This window comes from Leuciscus leuciscus (genome assembly GCF_965113295.1).
Source record: "Leuciscus leuciscus genome assembly, chromosome: 10".
Lineage (NCBI taxonomy): Eukaryota > Metazoa > Chordata > Actinopteri > Cypriniformes > Leuciscidae > Leuciscus > Leuciscus leuciscus.
The window spans coordinates 27,578,825-27,598,139 of NC_138734.1; the positions used below are offsets into that span (position 1 = coordinate 27,578,825).

Consider the following 19,315-nt stretch of genomic DNA (forward strand, 5'->3'; position numbering starts at 1 on the left):
GATGAACAAGATTTCTAAAGTTTATGAACTCACAGCAGTGATGTCAATGATGTATGAGGTGGGCCCTGAGATGACCAATGGTTCGTCCCACTCAATCTTTAACCCAGTGGCAGAAGGAACCAGTGAGATGGCACCAGGAGGGGCATCAGGGTCTAACGTAAAGAGGTAGAGATAAAGAGCTGGGGCTATTTTGTTGTTATGCTATATGTATGTGACAACCCAGAGGAACATTTTATCGCTCACAAATGAAGGTTCCCTTTAAGCTGCACGTGTACACAGTCATGATGCTCTTTGCAAATGAAATGCTCAAAAATGTGTGGAAAATATGCTGATCTTGAGATGTCTTGAATCAAAGTTAATGGATTGGGCAGAGCTTCAACAACAGTCCATTTATTTTCAGTATGAAACTAAAGCTGTGAGAACGTAGCTGATTCACAAGATACCTGCATACTGCGGAAATCTCATAGATGCGTCAAAACAGAATTGAAAGATACTGTAAATGATGTATTCCAAACTCAAGGAAGGTCATGCACAGAGGTCAGGTCATGCATTATTACTTTCCTTTCTTACTTTCTCTAATTTTCTCAAAATAACAAAAGTCATTAACAAAAATACTGATACATCAAGTTATCTTGCTAATTATTTTGGGAAAACAAGAGAAATAATAATGTATGACCTCTAGATAATGTTTTATATCTTTTCTACACATTTTATATATATTTATATTTTTTTGTTTTTTAGAAACTATAGACACATTCTGAAAAAAAAAATATTAAATTGCAAAATTACATTTAAATAATTATATTTTATATTAATCAATCAATAAATATACATATTTATATTTTAGTTTATTAGAAACACGTTCTAAAAATGTAATTACAAAATTGCATTTATATAAATATAGTATGCATAAAACTCTCAATAAATATATATTTATATAATATTTGTATCTGTATATTCCTATATTTTTAGTTTATAAGAAAAACTTAATTACAAAAATGTGATCATTTGAATTGAACAAAATTAAGTATCAACTTTGCCTCAAAAACCTGACATAATAGAATTGCAGACATACAGTGAGACTATAGAATCCGAATTAATACGGTTAGTGCTTTGAAAGAATTTAATGATAAATGTTTCTGAAGAGTTTTTGAGTTTGAGATCTGACATTGTTGGGATCTTTTTCTCAAGGGAAACATCTGAGAAGGAGATTCATGCAAAATTCTCATGTTGTCGTCAAGGAGAAACATTTGAGATGAAAACATTGATCTCATTTGTGATTCAGTTTTTTTATGAGAAGGTGTAACATACTTCCTGCGAGAGTCTGTGTGTGGATCCACTCTGAGGGTTCTCCGGCCCCAGCCCTGGTGAACGCCACCACTCTCATACGATACTCTCTATATTTGAGCAGAGGGGAAAGTGTGACTCCGCTGGTTTGTCCTTCAACCCACTCCACAAGTTCAATCTCCACGCAGGACTCCACGGGCTCCTTTTGCTCGCAATTTCTTGCCAATTGCTTGATTTCTACATTAAAACCCTGCAGAAGACCAGGAAGATGGACGGGACGTTTCCAGCTTAGAGACACGCTGTCAGAGGTAACGTCGATTATGGTCAGCGACTGGGGAGGACCAGGAACTGCAGGAAGAGAAAGAAATAATCTGCATGATCATGTCTGTAATATAAATGGTGCAGAGCAAGTTGCATGCCAAATTACTTAGCATTTTTTTATTATTTTTTTTATCATACATATGAGCAACCAAATGACACAAGACCTGACTCTGGTGGAGTGTGTGCCGTGCAGTTGGCTTCCTCCCCTATTCCGGCTGAATTAACTGCAGCCACGCTGATGACATAGAAAACGTCAGGCGACAGGCCAGTGAAAGTGTGCGCCACTGTGTATGTGAGTGTGAGAGGATGGGCCTCCTCCTCCAGATCGCCAGAGCGAATGAGGTAGTGCAGAATCTCTCCGTTAGGATGAATCGGAAGCTCCCATTCCATGTACACTGAATTCCAATCCAATCCAGAGCAGGACAGATTTCCAACTGAATCTGACACTGCAACATACACACAGACACCACAAATATATAAAAAACACACTTGAAAATAAAGAATGCAATTTTTAACAAAAATGACTTTGCAGTCTAATGCCGTAGGTTAAGGTCGTTCACATTTGGCATTTAAAAGAAAAAGAAAAAAAAAAGGAATACTTATATTAATTAATGATGCATTAAATTGATCAAAAGTGACAGTAAAGTACATTTATAATGTTCCACAAGATTTCTATTTCAGATAAATGCTGTTTTGAACTTTCTATTTATCAAAGAAACCTGAAAAAATGCAACACAGTTTCTACAAAATCAAGAGGCACAAATGTTTTCAACATAGATATAAGAAATTTGGTCACACTTTAGATTAGGTTCAAATTCTCACTTACTATTAACTATGTATTACTGCATATTAATAGTTAGTAAGGTTGTTGTTAAATTTAGGTAATGGGTAGGATTAAAGAATGTAGAATATGGTCATGCAGAATAAGGCATTAGTATGTGCTTTATAAGAACTAATAAACAGCCAATATCCTAGTTATCTTTCATTCGGCCTGTAATCAATCATTCCTGTGCATGATGCAGGTCACAGAATTTCTCCCATCTGCATCTGTCTCTTGCTGTGGGGATCCAGGTTTTGCCAAAACTCTTCTTTAGGGAATCTGACCATAGATTTGGCGGGTGTCTGAGAGGTCGCTTAATCTCATAGGGGTACCACGTTGTCACTTTCAGCGTCCATCGATCATCCTCTATTCGAGCTACATGCCCAGCCCATCTGTGCCTTTTCTTTTTCCCTCTGTGAACGCATCTTTCACCCTTGAGATCTCCCGCAAACATTTATTTGTGATCTTGTCTCTTCGAGTGACTCTGAGCATTCTTCGCTCCATTGCACTTTCAGTTCCAGTGAGTTTCTGTTAATCTATTCTAGTTAGAGACCATGTCTCACTCCCGTATAGTAATGCTGGTATAGTATGGTGGTATTGAATAGATGGGCTCACAGGGTTGGGTCGCTGATGGTAGTGATAACCTCGCTGATGGCCGAGAAGCTTCGCAATGCTGCTGATTTCCATCTGCTAGATAGCTCACAGCTGATGGTGTGCTCCACTGTAACTTCTTGGCCCAGGTAATGTAACTTGACTTCGTCAATCTTTTCAGAACTGATATAGATGGAGCTATTCATGACTTGATGGTTTTTCATCTACATTTTCTTTGATTGGTTAATTTGGAGTCTGACCTTTGCACTAATCCTAGTAATATGCATGTTAACTAGTTAATAGTGAGAATTGGACCCTAAACTAAAGTGTTGCCTAAAAAGTTTTCTGAAGGACCATGTGACACGGACGGATGTATGAGTGAGTATTACCTGATTCATTGGTGGTAAATATCACAGGCAGGCTGTACTGATCCCCATTTCCTGCTCTAGTGAATGTGCACACACTGATTTCATATGAATTATGAGGTCTGAAGCCACTCAGTTCTGCTTGTGTAGACGCATCTGATGAGTTCTTGAGTAGACAGAGGCATGTGAGTTTAATTTACACACATAGAAAAATCAAAATCACACATATACTGTACATAGATGCACTACCTGATATCTGAAAGTGTATGTGTTCAGTTCGAGTATTCTGAATCCGTAGTGCTGGATTATTCCATTTGGCTCTGGACTAGGTTCCCAGTGAAGCCATACTGAATTCGCAGTGTGGTTAAAAATACTCAGATTGCGTGGTGGAGACATTGGACCTGGACACACAAATAGTCCCATTAGACACCTTAAGTCTGCACATTTATACTGTAGTTGTATGAATTTGCAATGTAGGCAATTCAAATTTCTTAGTTCAGAATTCAAATTTCAAAGCCAAGACATAAATATTTCAAGTTTTACAACAGTTTACATTTCCAAAGATCAAACATCAGGCTTCAAGTAAAATTTTCATATAAAAATGTCAAATATCAAACAAATTCCAAAGCAAAAACTACAATATTTAAAGTTCAACAAAAGTTTAAACTTTCAAAGATCAAGCATCAGCCTATTCAAATTATCTGTTTTAAATGTTCAAATTTTAAACAAACTCCAAATTTCAAAGCAAAGAATCAAAGATTTTAATTTTAACAGATCAGTTAAAAGAATAGCAATAAATATATGGCTCTGACCTGCTTCATCAGTATGTAGTGGAATAATCACGGAGGGGCCGACACCTTGGCGAGTAACCGCAGCGATGGAGAGATTGTAAGTTGAAAATGGAGTGAGTTCTGAGAGAATTAGGTGCGTTTCAGAGGTGTAGGTTCTGTTGACGGCCCCAGGACCCTGTAAAACTACAGTGTAATCTATGATCTCGCCATTGGCCTCCACTGGGGGGAACCACGACACATGGATGGAGGTGCTGGAGAGATTTCTACTAGCTCCAGGCAATGGAGGAGAACTTGGGACTATCAGAACACAGACACACAAAGACACAATCATGAGTATACACAAAAACACAATCATGAGTTTACAATCAGTAAGTAACCCTCATGCTTTATATACATGAGCATGTAAAATACAGCAAATGATGAGCACCATCTTCATCTGTTCGAAGTTGGAGGGTTGCAGTGTGGTTTACAGCTGATCCCGCACCGGTTGCTGGGGTGACTTTTATGATGTAGGGAAAATATTTCCTGAGCTTGGTGAAGAGGTAGATGGTGTCTGTGGTTGTCTTGGAGATGGTGATGTTGACCGTGCGGTTGATGGACGGGTGGGTCGTTCCCGCCTCTTGCAAGCTCAGCTGGTAGAAGACTCTGCCGTTGGGCTCCAGAGGAGGGTCCCAGCTGATCACTACAGCCGTAGAGCTATAGATCGTAGCGGTGAGGTTGCCGACCGGACCACTCGGCACTGCAGCAGGGGAAGGGGGCGGAAGACATACAATTAATATATGTGATGAATGGCCAACAGTTACACTTTAGAATGGGGAACAAATCATTGCAGTCCAAACAAAAGATGTTGTTTCAATGTGGAATCAAGAAATGGAATGAGGCTTTGTTCCCCAATCTAATGTGAAACATGTCTTTGTGACAAAATAAGGGTTCATCTCTTGAAATCTGCCAATGCTAGGACATATTTCACCTCAAAAGAAAAAAATGATTTTACATGAAAACTAAGCCGTTAAAAAGGACCGTTAAGAGGTTTTTCACCGTTACACTCATCATCACGATTAAGCACATTTTCCTCTCCAAATCTCAATAGCCTACTGAAATGTGAAAAGAGTCTCATTACAGCAAAAAACAATGATAACGAATTAAATTGGTATTTAAATTGTAATGTTCATTTGTAAAATAAAATGTAATTGATTAATTTAAAGATGATATGCAAGGGTGATTTTTGCATTGCAGTAATGAAACATTTGGGGATGAGAATGAGCTTAATTGTAAAGAAAATAGTGCCACAAAGCTCAAAACTCATAAAAGTCCTAAAAACAACAATAATAATAATTAATAAATTAATAAATAAATACATTGTAATTATATAAATTATCAATTTTACATAGACATGACAGTATAAACTAATTTATAAGAAATAAATGGCACACTGCAACATTTAATCACTCGATGTAATGATTAAAAGCAGTGAGAATAAATATTTTTTCTTAAACCCAGAGATTAAAATATTCATATTGTACACAAGAATGCATACAACACACAAATACACATAAATTTCAGCATTCACATTACACACATCTGTAAGTCTGTGGAAATTAAAAATGGTAAATAAACTCCTGCGCGGCACCTGCAAAATTCAGAGTCAAGGTGAAAGATCACAGATATAGGAAAGAAGAAATAATCAGAGAAAGACAGACAAGTTATGTTAGTAGGAAAATCCTTTTGGAGCATGTTCTGTGTCCGAGATATTGCTTTGGGCTGCACTGAGCCGCTGAAGCTGGGTGATTCTCCAGTAACTGCAAACCAATCAGATGCAATCACTCACAAAGAACCAAACAGGACCATAGCATCATTTATTCATATAGAACACTTTTCAAAATCTCAGACACCAGGGGAGAAAACCTTTATCTATTTCAAAAGGTCACCTCTGCACCATTTTTCCCAAAATCACACAAAAACCATTTATTATGATTCGTACACAAATCCTTGACATATAGATATTGAAATTAGGTCAACATATTCACTTGCTAAGTATCGCAGGGGGACATTTTAATGCTCAAATGTTGTTCTTTCATAGTTCAGGAGACCGAATGGAGTTCTCAGTTAAGTATCAACTTAATGTTTCTTCTAACAGGATATAAAGGGCAAGATTTACTAACAGCTTGCGCCAGCGTAAACCCTCTTTTGGCGATAAAAAAAACTACTGTCATGATTTATTAAAGACACGCTGTGAAAAATGAGCACTGTGAAGGCGTGGACAGGGTTATTTCTGCAGCTGATCTTATTGCATATGCATTTGTAGGAGTTTTACTTTCAGACGCAAAATTTATGGGAGGAGTGTATTTAAATGAATCATGCAAGGTACCTTGATTTAATAAGGTTTGAGCTAGTCAATTTAATGATATTGCACCATTATTTACCGCCCAAAAAAAGCATGTCTTAAACCAGACGCTAATTTGCGCTGCTCTTGGAAGATTGTGTTGGTCATTATGGAAATGATCCGGCTGCTTCTGTGTTCTTTAATTTCAGAACTTTTCACTCCCATCTGCGGTTTTATGGAATTGTGCTCTCATGCTAATTTGCCCTGTTTAGTAAATCTGGCCCCAAATAGACAACTGTTGTCATTGAGAGTATACAGCTAAAACACTTTTATATATCTGTATAGCAACTCTTATTATTTGCTTAAATTTGGAAAACTTGAAGAGAAAGTTCATATTGAGCTTATAATGTAGATTTTGGCAAATCTGAGCACATATTGAGACATTGTTGAAATCTCTTTAGAAATTACTGGGCTCTTTTTCTCAGGACAAAAAAGGCTTTAGCAAAAAAAAGTATCCGATAGCTATCGAACAAGAAGTTTTATGATCATTCAGATTGACACATTTACAATATTTTTGAAGACAAATATATAACATGCTACATAATGTACCCAGAAACTTGCCACTGCAGAAAAAAACAGCATGTGCTATTTTCTATTTTTCAACAAATCCTGTGAGAGGAAATGCAAGCTGGGATAGTCTGGAGACCATCAAATAAAAGGCTTTGAGATCAGACACACACGTCTCGTGGTGAGGGCTCAACAATCCCAAGTTTGCAACTTGGAGGAAGTTATCTCCTTTCACAAGACATGCTGAATATGTGCTGTGTGTGTGTGTGTGTGTGTATGAGTTTCAGTGTGATTTTTTGGAGCATAATCATTTGGAAAAGTGGTGCAGAGCTGAACTTCTCCCCTGAGTGTGTGAGGAGACTGACCGTCCTCTAATGTGGTGAAGTTTAGACGGGGGCTGAACACTCCCCCATCACCAACAGAAGTGCTGGAACTCAGCCATACACTGTACTCCTGTCCAGCCATCAGATCAGACAACACCAGCCACTGCTCTGAACCCGGAACCCTCTACAGTGAGAGAAAGAGAACCTGCTCATTCACTGCATGACATCAGCATTTTATTGCGAGTTTGAAATGTGTTTATGAGATTTTGAATTGATGTAGCTATTCTTATGGAGATCGAATCCCCGACCCTTACAGAATGTGCTGTGCTGGTTTCATGGTACAAATGCTGGTATTAGATAATAATAGAATCCCAGCTAACAGGGAACATCCTGAGAACTTTGTGGCGAGGTTCTCTCAAAGTTATTAACATTCTTCCAGTAATGTTAAAGGTAGGGTACGCAATTTTTTTCATAAACACTTTTTGTTATTCTGATTTAAACTCTCTTCACATAGAGTTGAAGACAGACCGCAACAAACAGCAGCCAATTTTTACAGTTCCCCCTGAACCAAAACAACGAGCTTATGCTGAGTTCACGCCAAGGTGTAACCGTAATTACGAGATGGAAACCCGTGACATTCTACCCGGAGCTGTTCACGTTTATGAGTTTCTATGTCAAACACGATCAATGCCGAAATGAAGCTGCAGCAGTCAGGTGGTACAATTAGAGCTCTGTAAGTTGTTTACGTTCCTTATTATTGTAATGTTATGTGCTTTGATACATGAGGTAACTTAACGGTGTCTCTTATGACACTTCGCTGAATCTGCTCGGGCTGTGTGCGACCTGCGCGTTCGTGTGTTTTGAAGGAGGCGTGGCTTTGGAGACGCTCTGAAGGGAGGGTGGGATCTCATGCTTTCAAAGCTAGCTTGCTACTGCTAGCCTCTCCGACATTGCCTACCCTACCTTTAATAGAATGTTTGTTCAAAGTTATCTGTTCTTTAAAAATGATCTGTTCTTAACATTCGCATGACAAAGAAAAAATTTTTCACAAGCTTAATATGAACATTAGCAAAACGTTCTTAAAACACATTTTTGTTATCTGGGATTGTATTGATGATTACAATAATTCTATTCATGTATTTCATTGTATTTTTTACAGTCCAAGCTACTTCAAAGAATAAATGGTAAATCTCCAAAACACATGGAACATTTTGCTACTTATTTCTTTCATTTTTGATAAAAAGTCACAATTATCTTTTAAATTGTTTTATTCCATAGCGGAAAAAAGCTTCCATACTAACCAGGCGCGACAAGTTTCCAGTGACTAATACTTGTTCTGTCCACATTGAAAGTGAAAATGCTGCACGACAGCACACAATAACAACCAATCAGAACAAATTCTGCCATTCGAAAGATTGGGGTTAGAAATTTTTTCTTTTTTTAAGTATAATAAAACTTTTGAATGTTAATTTTGAATGTTCTCTGAACATTCTGAAACAAGTAATAACGTTTAAAAAACGTCAGACAAACGTCCAACCAAAACATTTCAGAAAAAAATGTTCCATGACCAATTAATAAATACTAAGTCAGCAAGGAAGTAAAAAGTAAAAGACATTTATGTTACAAAATATTTCTAATTCAAATGCTGTTCTTTTGAATTTTCTGTTCATCAAAGAATCCTGAAAAAAATCTTTGTTTCCAGTTTCCACAAAAATATTAAGAAACTATTTTCAACACTGATACTAATAAGAAATGTTTCTTGAGCACCAACTCAACATCACAGGATGATGTATTTTTTTATTTATTTTTATTGTAATAATATTTGAAAAAATGTGCGGTTTTCACTGTATTTTCAATCTAATAAATGCAGCTTTTGGTAAACATAAGATGTTTTTATATATATATATATATATATATTAAGAAAGCAACCACAAACTTTACACTATATGTCACTTACTACATAGCTGTATTAAATTAGATTTAACTGTAGGCGGAGCTACCCAGTGCTACAGACCATCAAAATTACTTATAGGATTTATTTTAAAGACATTTTAATAGCTTGTCACATTATCAAGGTGTACCTTGATATGACATAGTATTTAGTGTCTCCAAAAAGATCAACACACATCTGTGTGAGAGCATATACCTGTGTATACTCTGTATAATTGTCTGTGTAGTAGATAGTGTAGTATTGGATGATGCCGTTGGGTTCCTTTGGAGGACTCCAGCTGAGAAGCACTGTAGTGGTCGTAAGGAGTGTGTATAATACATTCTGTGGAGGGTCAGATGGGGCTGCAAAACAGAAAAAGAATTTAACATTATGAATACAGGGGCAATGCTGTTTCATGCTATTATTATGTATTATGAATCCTTTTCAAACCTAGTGAGCTGCCTCACTCTCTAGCGATCTTCAAGAGCAGCAACTAAACCTTACAAGTGACTGAACTGACAAGCCCTGAAACAAGTTAAATGTTGCTCTATTTTCTCTCAATGTTTTTAGTGCAGAATAAACACTACCGTACAAAAGTTCAGGGTCTGTAAAATTTTCAAATGTTTTTGGAAGAACTCTCTTATGCTGGATTTATTTGATCATTTGATCACAATTTAAAGTAACTTTCTTTTCTATTTGAATATATTTTCTTTTCTATTTGAATATAATTTGCATATTTGAATATATTTAAAAAAGTAATTTATTCCTGTGATGGCAAAGCTGAATTTTCAGCAGTCATCAATATCTATTATTAATATCAATGCTGAAAACAGTTGTGCGGTTTAATTGTTTTGTGAAAAGAAAATATATATTTTTTTTAAATAGAAATATTTTATTACAATGTAAAAATATTTACTGTCAGTTTTGATCAGTTAAATGCATCCTTGCTGATTAAAAGTGTTAATTTCTTTAAAAAATTAAAAAAATCTTACTGACTCCACACTTTCAAATTTAAATCTGATGTTTCCCTCATCTCCAATATTTTTTTCCCCACAAGTTTATTCAATGATACTTGTGATGCAGCCTTAGATTTTGGGCAAACATTTGGCATATAAGCACAAAGCAGCACTCTTCACATTATGCTTATGATATCTAAAAGTGTTGTCTAGGTTGTTTGGAGCAGAACGTGTTTGTGTTCACCTGATTCTACAGTATTGAACGTGATGTAAATCAGTAGCCCTCCGTCTCCGAGTCGAGTCCAGCTGCTAACGGAAGCATTATACCGGCCCGGCTCCTCCACACTCACCACCACTGACGTATTCGTCACATTGGCCACAAATTCAGAGCTCAGATTCCTAATAAACGAACATACATGTAAGTTTCAATCTAGTATGACTGCAGTCTGGTCTATGGTAAAAACTGATTTTAAATCGTCTGGACTTACCACACTCTCACTATGTAGTATAAAATCTCAGAGTTGGCCTCCACGGGAGGTTTCCAGGACAACTCTACCTCAGTATCTGACAATTTCCTGGCGATTAGGAATTTTGGAGGGGAACTGGGTACTGCCATTTAGGAAAAACAGCTATTATAGACCCAAAACCGAGGAAAATTACTTTACTCTCAAACATGATAGTGATTGGGGTTAGTAAATGTAAGACATTGTCTCCCATGCCATGTGCATTATCCGCATGTGTCCATCTTGACAACTGATAATGGAACAACTAACCAACCAAACACAGAGAAACAACCAAAAACATTGTTGGTAAGCTCCTCTGACTCCTGAGGTAGAAAGATGAACCTGCTTTAAAGACAAAATTGATCCATAACACTCCCGAGTGCTGTCAGAAATGTATTTGGGAGAAATAAAAATAGTTAAACACACTCCCATTTCCGTCCACCGAAAAGCTGTAAAAAGGAGAAATGTTTACATGTGACCCAGATACTTTCACCAGATCCAGACATATTCACTTTGATGACTGACACTAAAAAGGAAGAATAGCTTAATTAAACACAATAGGGTCTTAACACTCACCGTCCTCCAGTGTGGTGATGTTCAGGATCTCGCTCGTGTGGTTGCCCATGCCGACCTGTGTGGCAGCCTGCACGATGATGCGGTAACGCGCATACTTCCGCAGGTTGGACAGGACAACATAAGGCACATGTGTGGTTTGGTTCAGACTGTGCGTGGCGTTCCAGTATTCCACGTTGTAGAACAGGATGATGCCGTTTGCGAGAAGCGGTGGCACCCACGACACGTTCACCTCGCTGGATCCGATGCTCTCATAGGTCAAATCATAAGGTGGGCTGCCAGGCACTGCAACAAACAAGAAAAGTCAGCACTCGTGCAAATGTTACACAACAGATAAATAAATAAGCTGGCCATAATGTGTCTGAAATATAATTCAGCCTGCAAATTTCTGATATTCAATAGAACCCGTGTGCTTTATGAATAAAGTCTCTTATGATCACCAAGCCTGCGTTGATTTGATAAAAAATACAGTAAAATCAGTAATATCGTGAAATGTTATTACATTACATGTTATAACAAATTAAAACGTCATTTATACCTGTGATGCAAAGCTAAATATTTAGCATAATGTCTCCAGTCTTCAGTGTCACATGATCCTTCAAGAAATCATGCTAATATTCTGATTTGGTGCTCAAGAAATATTTCTTATTATTATCAATGCTGAAAACAGTTGTGCTGCTTAATATTTTTGTGGAAACCGTGATAATTTTTTTTCCAGGATTCTCTGATAAACAGAAAGTTCAAAAGAAAAGCATTTATTTTAAATAAAAATCTTTTGTAACATTATACATTTCTTTATTATCACTTTTGATCAATTTAATGTATTCTTGCTGAACTAAAGTATTCATTTCTTTAACAGAAAAAAGTCTTAATGACCAGAAACTTTTGAATGACAGTGTACATACAGCAACTTGCTGCAACAAAGCAGCGAACGTCATTCATCTTCATTTATGAGAGTTGATGATTTACATTCACCCTCATGCAAACTGAGTAGAGACGCAAAGAGTGAATAGCAACTGGCATACCGACACTAAAGTTCATGTGTTTCAATGCCTGATAGAGTTGGAGTAGAAGCATCTACTAGAAAACAAAGATTTAATGTCAAGTATGTGTGAATGACCCTTAATTGTAGGAACCTTTTGAAAGGGAAAGAGTGTGGGATTTCAGGATGAGATAAAAGTTTTATGTTTCTTCTAGTTTTTCCAATTAAATACGAACACGAACAATGACTCACCATCCTCCCCGGACAACATCTGTAGAGTATCAGAAATCTGGTTCCCGTGTCCATGCAGCGTAAACGCACGGACAGTCACGTTGTAGTGTGTGTACGGTTTCAGGTAGTGCAGTGTGGCGCTGAGTGATGTGCTGTTGACGGTGTTGCTGTATGTGCCGTTTGTGTAGGAGACCTCATACAGGCGGATGATGCCGTTGGGCTTCTCTGGAGGAGACCAGGAGAGAGAAGAAGTGGAGGAGGTGGTTTTCACTACGACCAGATCCCGTGGGGGTGAATCCGGCTCTAAAAGACAGACAGATGCATACTGAGAGATCTCGAGTGTGTGTGAGAGCACTGCATGTGTATGAAAAATAATTGTCTCAATACCATCCTCTAGTGTCACAACGAAGATTGTGTCTTCATCGGTCATGGGGCTTTCCCCCACGGCTGTAGACGCCGCCACACGCACCTTATAACTGCTGTACTTGTCCAGACCTGTGGATATGACCATAAATAGTGTCATACACTGGCCTCAAAAACTATTTAAACACTTGGGTCACTCTTAGAAATGTCTTAAATATATCTTTTGCTCACCAGGAATGCATTTATTTGACCAAACTACAGGAAAACTGAAATACTGTAAAATATTATTACAATATCTAAAAACTGTATTCTATATGAATATATTCTAAAGTGCAATTTAGTCCTGTGATGCAAAGCTGAATTTTTAGCATCATTACTCCAGTCTTCAGTGTCACATGATCCTTCAGAAATCATTCTAATATGCTGGTTTGCTGCACAAGAAACATTTTATTATTTTCAATTTTGAAAACAATTGTGCTGCTTTTTTTCCAGGATTCTTTGATGAACAAAAAATGTATTCATGTTTTACCTGTGAGCACCGCAGTGGTGTTGTCTGTCATCTGTCGTAATTCCTGGTTTGTGAGGAGATTTTGTGCATACACAGCGTAGTGCGTTATCTTGCCGTTGGGGTTGAGGGGCGGCTCCCAGGTAACACGGATAGAGGTGGAGGTAAGATTCTGATAGGACACATTCTGAACAGAGCTTGGCACTGTGGGAAAACACTGGGGTTACTTTTTACAGTGGCAGTATATTATAACTACTGTAATTCTACTCAGAGGTCTGAAGTTATTTTACCCTGTTCAGTTGTTTTCACTGTTACTTGAGCGGAAGGTCCGTCTCCAATGATGTTTTTTGCCGACACGTTAAATGTGTACTCTGTGAAAGGGCTCAGTCTTCTAACCACATACATGATGTGATCAGACGACAGGTCTGCTGTCTCCTCAATGGCAGGTAGAACTGTCAATCAAAACACAGCACACAGGCACAACCAATCAGAAAACAGAAAGCACAAATAACAAATAATAGAGCGCAACAATGACTGCCCACCTTTTAGTGCCCATGATTTTTAATTTCCCATTCATTTTCTCCATTGTGATTATAAAAAGTCTTCAATAAAGAGTTTAAAAATATTTACATTTATATAAAAATAGTAAAATACTTGTTTCGGTATCTTTTGACCAATATCTATTTTTATGGCAACAGTGACTACATTAACACAGTAGGGGCCCTATCTTGCACCCAGCGCAAGTGACTTTGTACACCGACGCATGTATCATTCCTATTTTGCACCCGCGCAAAGCGGACTTTTCCCTCCACAGAAGCACGTCGGTAAGTTAGGAAATACACTTGCGCTCCCGGGGGCGGTTCAGCGCAAAGAGGAGGCGTGTTCCGGCGCAAACGTTCATTCATGCTATTTTGCAGGTTTAGAAAACAATTGCGCCACTAACCAGGAAAAAATAGTTTAAAGTCAGTGGCGCGTTGCGCATGTTATTCATATGCTATTTTAAGGGCGCATGCTTGGCCATAATCAATGTAGCGTGTGCACAACGCACATAGCCTACACTTTGATTCTCTCATCTACACAGAAGCAGCAGTTTTCATTTTTGAATACATTATTACGATAGATAGATAGATAGATAGATAGATAGATAGATAGATAGATAGATAGATAGATAGATAGATAGATAGATAGATAGATAGATAGATAGATAGATAGATAGATAGATAGATAGAGAGAGAGAGAGAGAGAGAGAGAGATAGATAGATAGATAGATAGATAGATAGATAGATAGATAGATAGATAGATAGATAGATAGATAGATAGATAGATAGACTATTTATTATAAAAGCATACATCTAGCTTACACATTTACCCAAATTATCATACGCCTGTTTAACCGAAGTTAATTTGGGTGGGTTTCTCCATTTCAATGTAACTTCTCTCTTTTACGGCCGTGACGAGAGCGTTGCTCTCCTTGGCTGTGAACCGCTCCTGGCGCGCGCCTGGCAAATCCGCCGTTTCAATAGCAATCCGCTATGGAAAAAGCGCGTTTGCTCTTAAAGGGAATGTGAGATGACGCTCTGATTGGTTTATTTCACGTTACGCCCAAACCACACCTATGAATAATGAAGCTACTTCAGACCAACCCATTTTAGATTTGCGCCTGGCGCAATAGTCATTTATCCCGCCGGGAAAATAGCAACAGCGCCGAGACCCGCCCACAAAGTTACTTGCGCTTTGCGCTTTGACACTTGCGTTTCAGATCGTTAAAATAGGGCCCTAGGTCTGTCTTGAAAGGTTTATTCACATTGCTGAAAAAACGTTATGCATGGGGATTTTAAACTGTATCTTTACTTACGGAAATGATGAGTTGTTATTATAATTGTGCTTTAAACAGTCCTGTTAATATCCAAATCGCAAAAACCTTGAAATGTGAGTGAGGTCATAGTGGGTGGAGTCAGTGGGAGGAGTTATTTACCTTCTATTCCAATGGTAGTGGCAGCTCTTGTTGGGAGGTTCGTCTGCTGCTGGGTGTAATCTGTGGCCACCGCCCTAGTTACGCGACGGGGCTGGGAGGGGCTTAAGTTAACCAATGGCGGTTGGTCAGTGCCAAGAGTGAGAGGTGAAAGTTCAGTCAAAGGGTCCTCGGTTACAGCCTCAGTCTCAGCCTGAACAGATGCATAGGTTCTGTCGTTGGTGACTGTGAGCCAGGGTGGAGGCGTGTGGGGGGTGCTTGGGGTCAAAGGGAGGTCAGAGGTCAGTTCCGAGTCAGTGTTGGTAAAACCGCGACCCAAAGTGAGAAATGTTCCATGTGAGGCGAGAGTGAATGCAGATTCTGTGGTGATGTCAAGTGACCTTGCATTGCGACGAAGTCGTCGAGAGACAGCGTTCTGTAACAACAACATAAAATCAGTGAAGCTAAACCAAACAAAATGCAGTGAGTGTGTGCATGCTTGTGTAATTTATTGTTTTACCTGTCCTCTTAGGGTGATGTCCTGTACAAGCATAGTACGGTACAGCACTAGAATCCGATAGTGGCTTATCAAGCCGTTTGGTTGGCTTGGGGATCTCCAGGACAGACGAACCGACGTGGAGTCCACAGCCTCCGCTGTCAGATGAGACACAGCACTTGGGGCTAACATGGAAATAAATGCACACACACATACAGATATTAACACACCTTGCCGTATACTTAGCCAAGGCACAGCAAAGTCCGAGGGGGTCGCAATAGGACTTAAAATGACTTTAAAAATCCTTTAAAATAACATTAAGAGCCATTTTTTTAAAAATTAAAACATGCTTTAATAACACACGACTACAAATTGTCACTCCTAGTTTCTGTAAAAAAATAATTAAAAAAAACTTCTGTTATTACCGCAGAAGTACCAGAAATCTTGTGTGTGTGTGTGTGTGTGTGTGTGTGTTCCAGCTGGAGTCCCCATGATAACCACTAGAGTACAATTCATCAGTCTCCTTTACCGCCTCATGAACTACATTTCCCATAACCCATTGCCTGGACTCATCATGTTCTGATTACTGCAATCAACTGTCATTATCTCGTTAATGTTTGCCTATTTAAATCCTGTGTGTTCATTCACGAAGTCTTCTGTTATGTACTGCTAGCACCAAGACATGAAGATCCAAATGAATGCAGCGTAACACCAACAAGACTTTGCAACGAGTGAATGAATACAGTGAATGAACACATGCTCAACAAGGCTGTATTTATTTAATCAAAAATAGATTAAAATCAGTTACAGTATATTGTGAAATATTTCTACAATTTAAAATAACTGTTCTATTTGAATATTTCAAATGTAATTCATTCCTGTAGTGTAAAGCTTAGCTGACACTTATTATTATCAATGTTGAAAACAGTTACTGCTAATGTTTTGTGAAAACTGATTAATAAAAATTCAAGATTATTTGATGAATAATAGAACGTTCAAAAGAACAGCATTTATTTAAAATATAATTTTTTTGTAACATTATAAAAAAAAATGTCTTTACGGTCACTTTTGAGCAATTTAAATTTGATGCATCCTTCCTGAATAAAAGTGTTAATACCTTTCAAGAAAAAAAAATAAAAAATCTTACTGTGTATATGTATGCACAGTAGAGCCATGGTTGGATAAATAATGTCCATTACAGGGAACTGTTGATAAATTTTCCCAATTGTTCAATTCATTGCTGAGAAAAATGCAGCCCTTTATTTATCACACATTTTCGGCATTGGATGCTTTGAGGCTTTCGACCAAAATCTAATTTTAGATAAAAGCAACCCTAAGTGAACAAATAACCTTTCTTGTTTTTCCATGCATTTAATGAGCATTCAGCTATGCAGCAACAACTGGCTCTGTATGAAAATGTCATTTCCTCCAGCTAAATTAACCCAATTAAAGGTATAATTAGAGATAGCTAATTTCAGACAGACTTAATTATAACTAGACCAGCTAAATATAAACCTAATTTATAACTCACTTACTTTGACCCCCAAGTCTGAACACTTACAGAAGTCACAAACACGTACACATTCCCTGAGCCTTTTGAGAGTATGTTCTCCAATCTCCATACAGATGAGTCAAAAAATGGAATTGCTTTGGTCAACATGGCTCCCAATATGCCTCCTTCAAGCATACACAAATACAGTTTGAGAAAACACGACACCAACAATCAATCAAAATGGAGGTCATGTCATGAAAACCTGAATGCCACAACTGAACGAACCATTAATTCTCCACTGTAGTGGAAAATACATGAATTTAGATGAATTTGTGGCAATTCATCCATAAATCACAGCTAAAGTGTTGCTAGGTCATGCAGTAAGAAAATTGGGAGAAAAAACAAAAGCAGTTCCACATCAGCGGAATCTAAAGTGATTTAATGCTTATTTAAGTTGCAGTCAGTACAGCTAAAAAGGGTTCATCTAGGTAATGCATAGACTTAATTTTGATTACCATTGAAACGTTTTGGGTCAGTACGTTTTTTTTATGTTTTTGAAAGAACTCTCTTATGCTGACCAAGGCTGCATTTATTTGATCAAAAGTGATATTGTGAAATATTATTTCAACTTAAATTATTATAAAATCTATTCAAATAGAAAACTAGTTAATGTATAATGGCAAAGCTGAATTTTCAGCAGCCATTACTCCAGTAAAAACATTTTCACACAGGGAAAGTTGGTTCTGTTTAACTTGACAGTAATATTTTAAGTCGTTTTTGAACAAAATCAATTCAGTTATATACTTTGTTCACTCAGGATGTCTTTATCTAATATTATATAATGTCTAAAGGTTTAAAACATCAACTGTGACATATAAAAACCAATGAAAGACATCATGTAAGAACTGTAAATCTATTATCATCTATAGTACAGAAACAATTTGTTGTTCACAGAAGTTGACTAAATCTGATAAAACCTCCCTTTAGGAAAATATGGGGGGGAAAAACATACTAAACTGGAAAACAAAGTTAAATTAATTTACACACAAACTACTTGCACATAAAAAAGCAAAAATGTTCTCTTATAGCGGTTTGGATTTGGGTAAGAGTAAGTCTGATGTCCTGGTAAGCCGTGTGCATGTGTGTGTGTGTGTGGGTGGGTTGCCAGGTAAACCCTATATTATGGGGACAAGATGTCCTCACCAAGATGGCAGTATCTGAAATCCTTGTGGGGACATTTTTGGGTCCCCATGAGGAACACAACTTATATACTAAGTGATGTTGATAGAGTGACTACACTCATACTAAGTGATGTTTTTTGAAAATGTAAAAATGCAGAAAGTTTTCTGTGATGGTAGGATTAGTGTAGGGGGATAGAATATACAGTTTGCACAGTATTAAAATCATTATGTATATGGAAAGCCTCCATAAAACATGAAAACAGAACATGTGTGTTTGTGTGTTTACCTTCTGCGTTTGTTGTGATGTTGACCACTGCTGCAGGTCCTGTGGCCCCCGAGGACTTGGCCATCACATGGATGTAGTATTGTGTGTATGGAGTCAGTCCAGTGTAAATAAACGCTTGATCGATTGTGCTGTTCTCACTAATAAACCCTGAAATACACATATACATGCACCACATTAACATACAAACAATGAGAGGATGTGCTTTGAACTAAGTAGTCTGGAGCATGTGTGCTAAACGCAAGGCCACCCAGCTGGTTTAGGATAAGGGCTTGTGTGTGGTGTCTGTCTGATAGTACAGTATTAAAGGGATAGTTCACCCAAAAATGAAAATTAGCCCATGATTTACTCACCCTCAAGTCATCCTTCTTTCAGACGAATTCAATCGGAGTTATATTAAAACATGTCCTGGCTCTTTCAAGCTTTATAATGGCAGTGAATGGCTGTCCATAAAAGTGCATCTATCCATCATAAAAGTGCT

The 19,315-nt window shown here is 37.7% G+C and overlaps 2 protein-coding genes across 6 annotated transcripts in view; both read right to left on the minus strand.

Moving 5' to 3' along the window:
• Positions 1 to 19,315, minus strand: part of LOC309507510 (phosphatidylinositol phosphatase PTPRQ-like) — a 57,879-nt gene that overhangs the window by 10,495 nt on the left and 28,069 nt on the right. For all 5 annotated transcript variants that reach the window (XM_082181708.1, XM_082181710.1, XM_082181709.1 and 2 more), the window contains 15 exons: positions 18,838 to 18,984; positions 15,903 to 16,063; positions 15,407 to 15,818; positions 13,722 to 13,883; positions 13,456 to 13,635; positions 12,951 to 13,058; positions 12,585 to 12,866; positions 11,354 to 11,635; positions 4,603 to 4,914; positions 4,197 to 4,472; positions 3,634 to 3,785; positions 3,409 to 3,550; positions 1,773 to 2,054; positions 1,312 to 1,635; positions 34 to 152 (listed from right to left, as the gene is read on the minus strand). In XM_082181708.1, the coding sequence (XP_082037834.1) occupies positions 34 to 152; positions 1,312 to 1,635; positions 1,773 to 2,054; positions 3,409 to 3,550; positions 3,634 to 3,785; positions 4,197 to 4,472; positions 4,603 to 4,914; positions 11,354 to 11,635; positions 12,585 to 12,866; positions 12,951 to 13,058; positions 13,456 to 13,635; positions 13,722 to 13,883; positions 15,407 to 15,818; positions 15,903 to 16,063; positions 18,838 to 18,984 (3,341 nt within the window). The remainder of the gene's footprint in view (positions 1 to 33; positions 153 to 1,311; positions 1,636 to 1,772; positions 2,055 to 3,408; positions 3,551 to 3,633; positions 3,786 to 4,196; positions 4,473 to 4,602; positions 4,915 to 11,353; positions 11,636 to 12,584; positions 12,867 to 12,950; positions 13,059 to 13,455; positions 13,636 to 13,721; positions 13,884 to 15,406; positions 15,819 to 15,902; positions 16,064 to 18,837; positions 18,985 to 19,315) is intronic.
• LOC309507556 (phosphatidylinositol phosphatase PTPRQ-like) lies at positions 5,591 to 11,346 on the minus strand. The gene is made up of 4 exons (XM_082181845.1): positions 10,763 to 11,346; positions 10,519 to 10,673; positions 9,535 to 9,680; positions 5,591 to 7,572 (listed from the first exon to the last, which is right to left on the minus strand). The coding sequence occupies exons 1-4, from the start codon at positions 10,888 to 10,890 to the stop codon at positions 7,297 to 7,299; spliced, it is 705 nt and encodes a 234-aa protein (XP_082037971.1). The 5' UTR covers positions 10,891 to 11,346; the 3' UTR covers positions 5,591 to 7,296.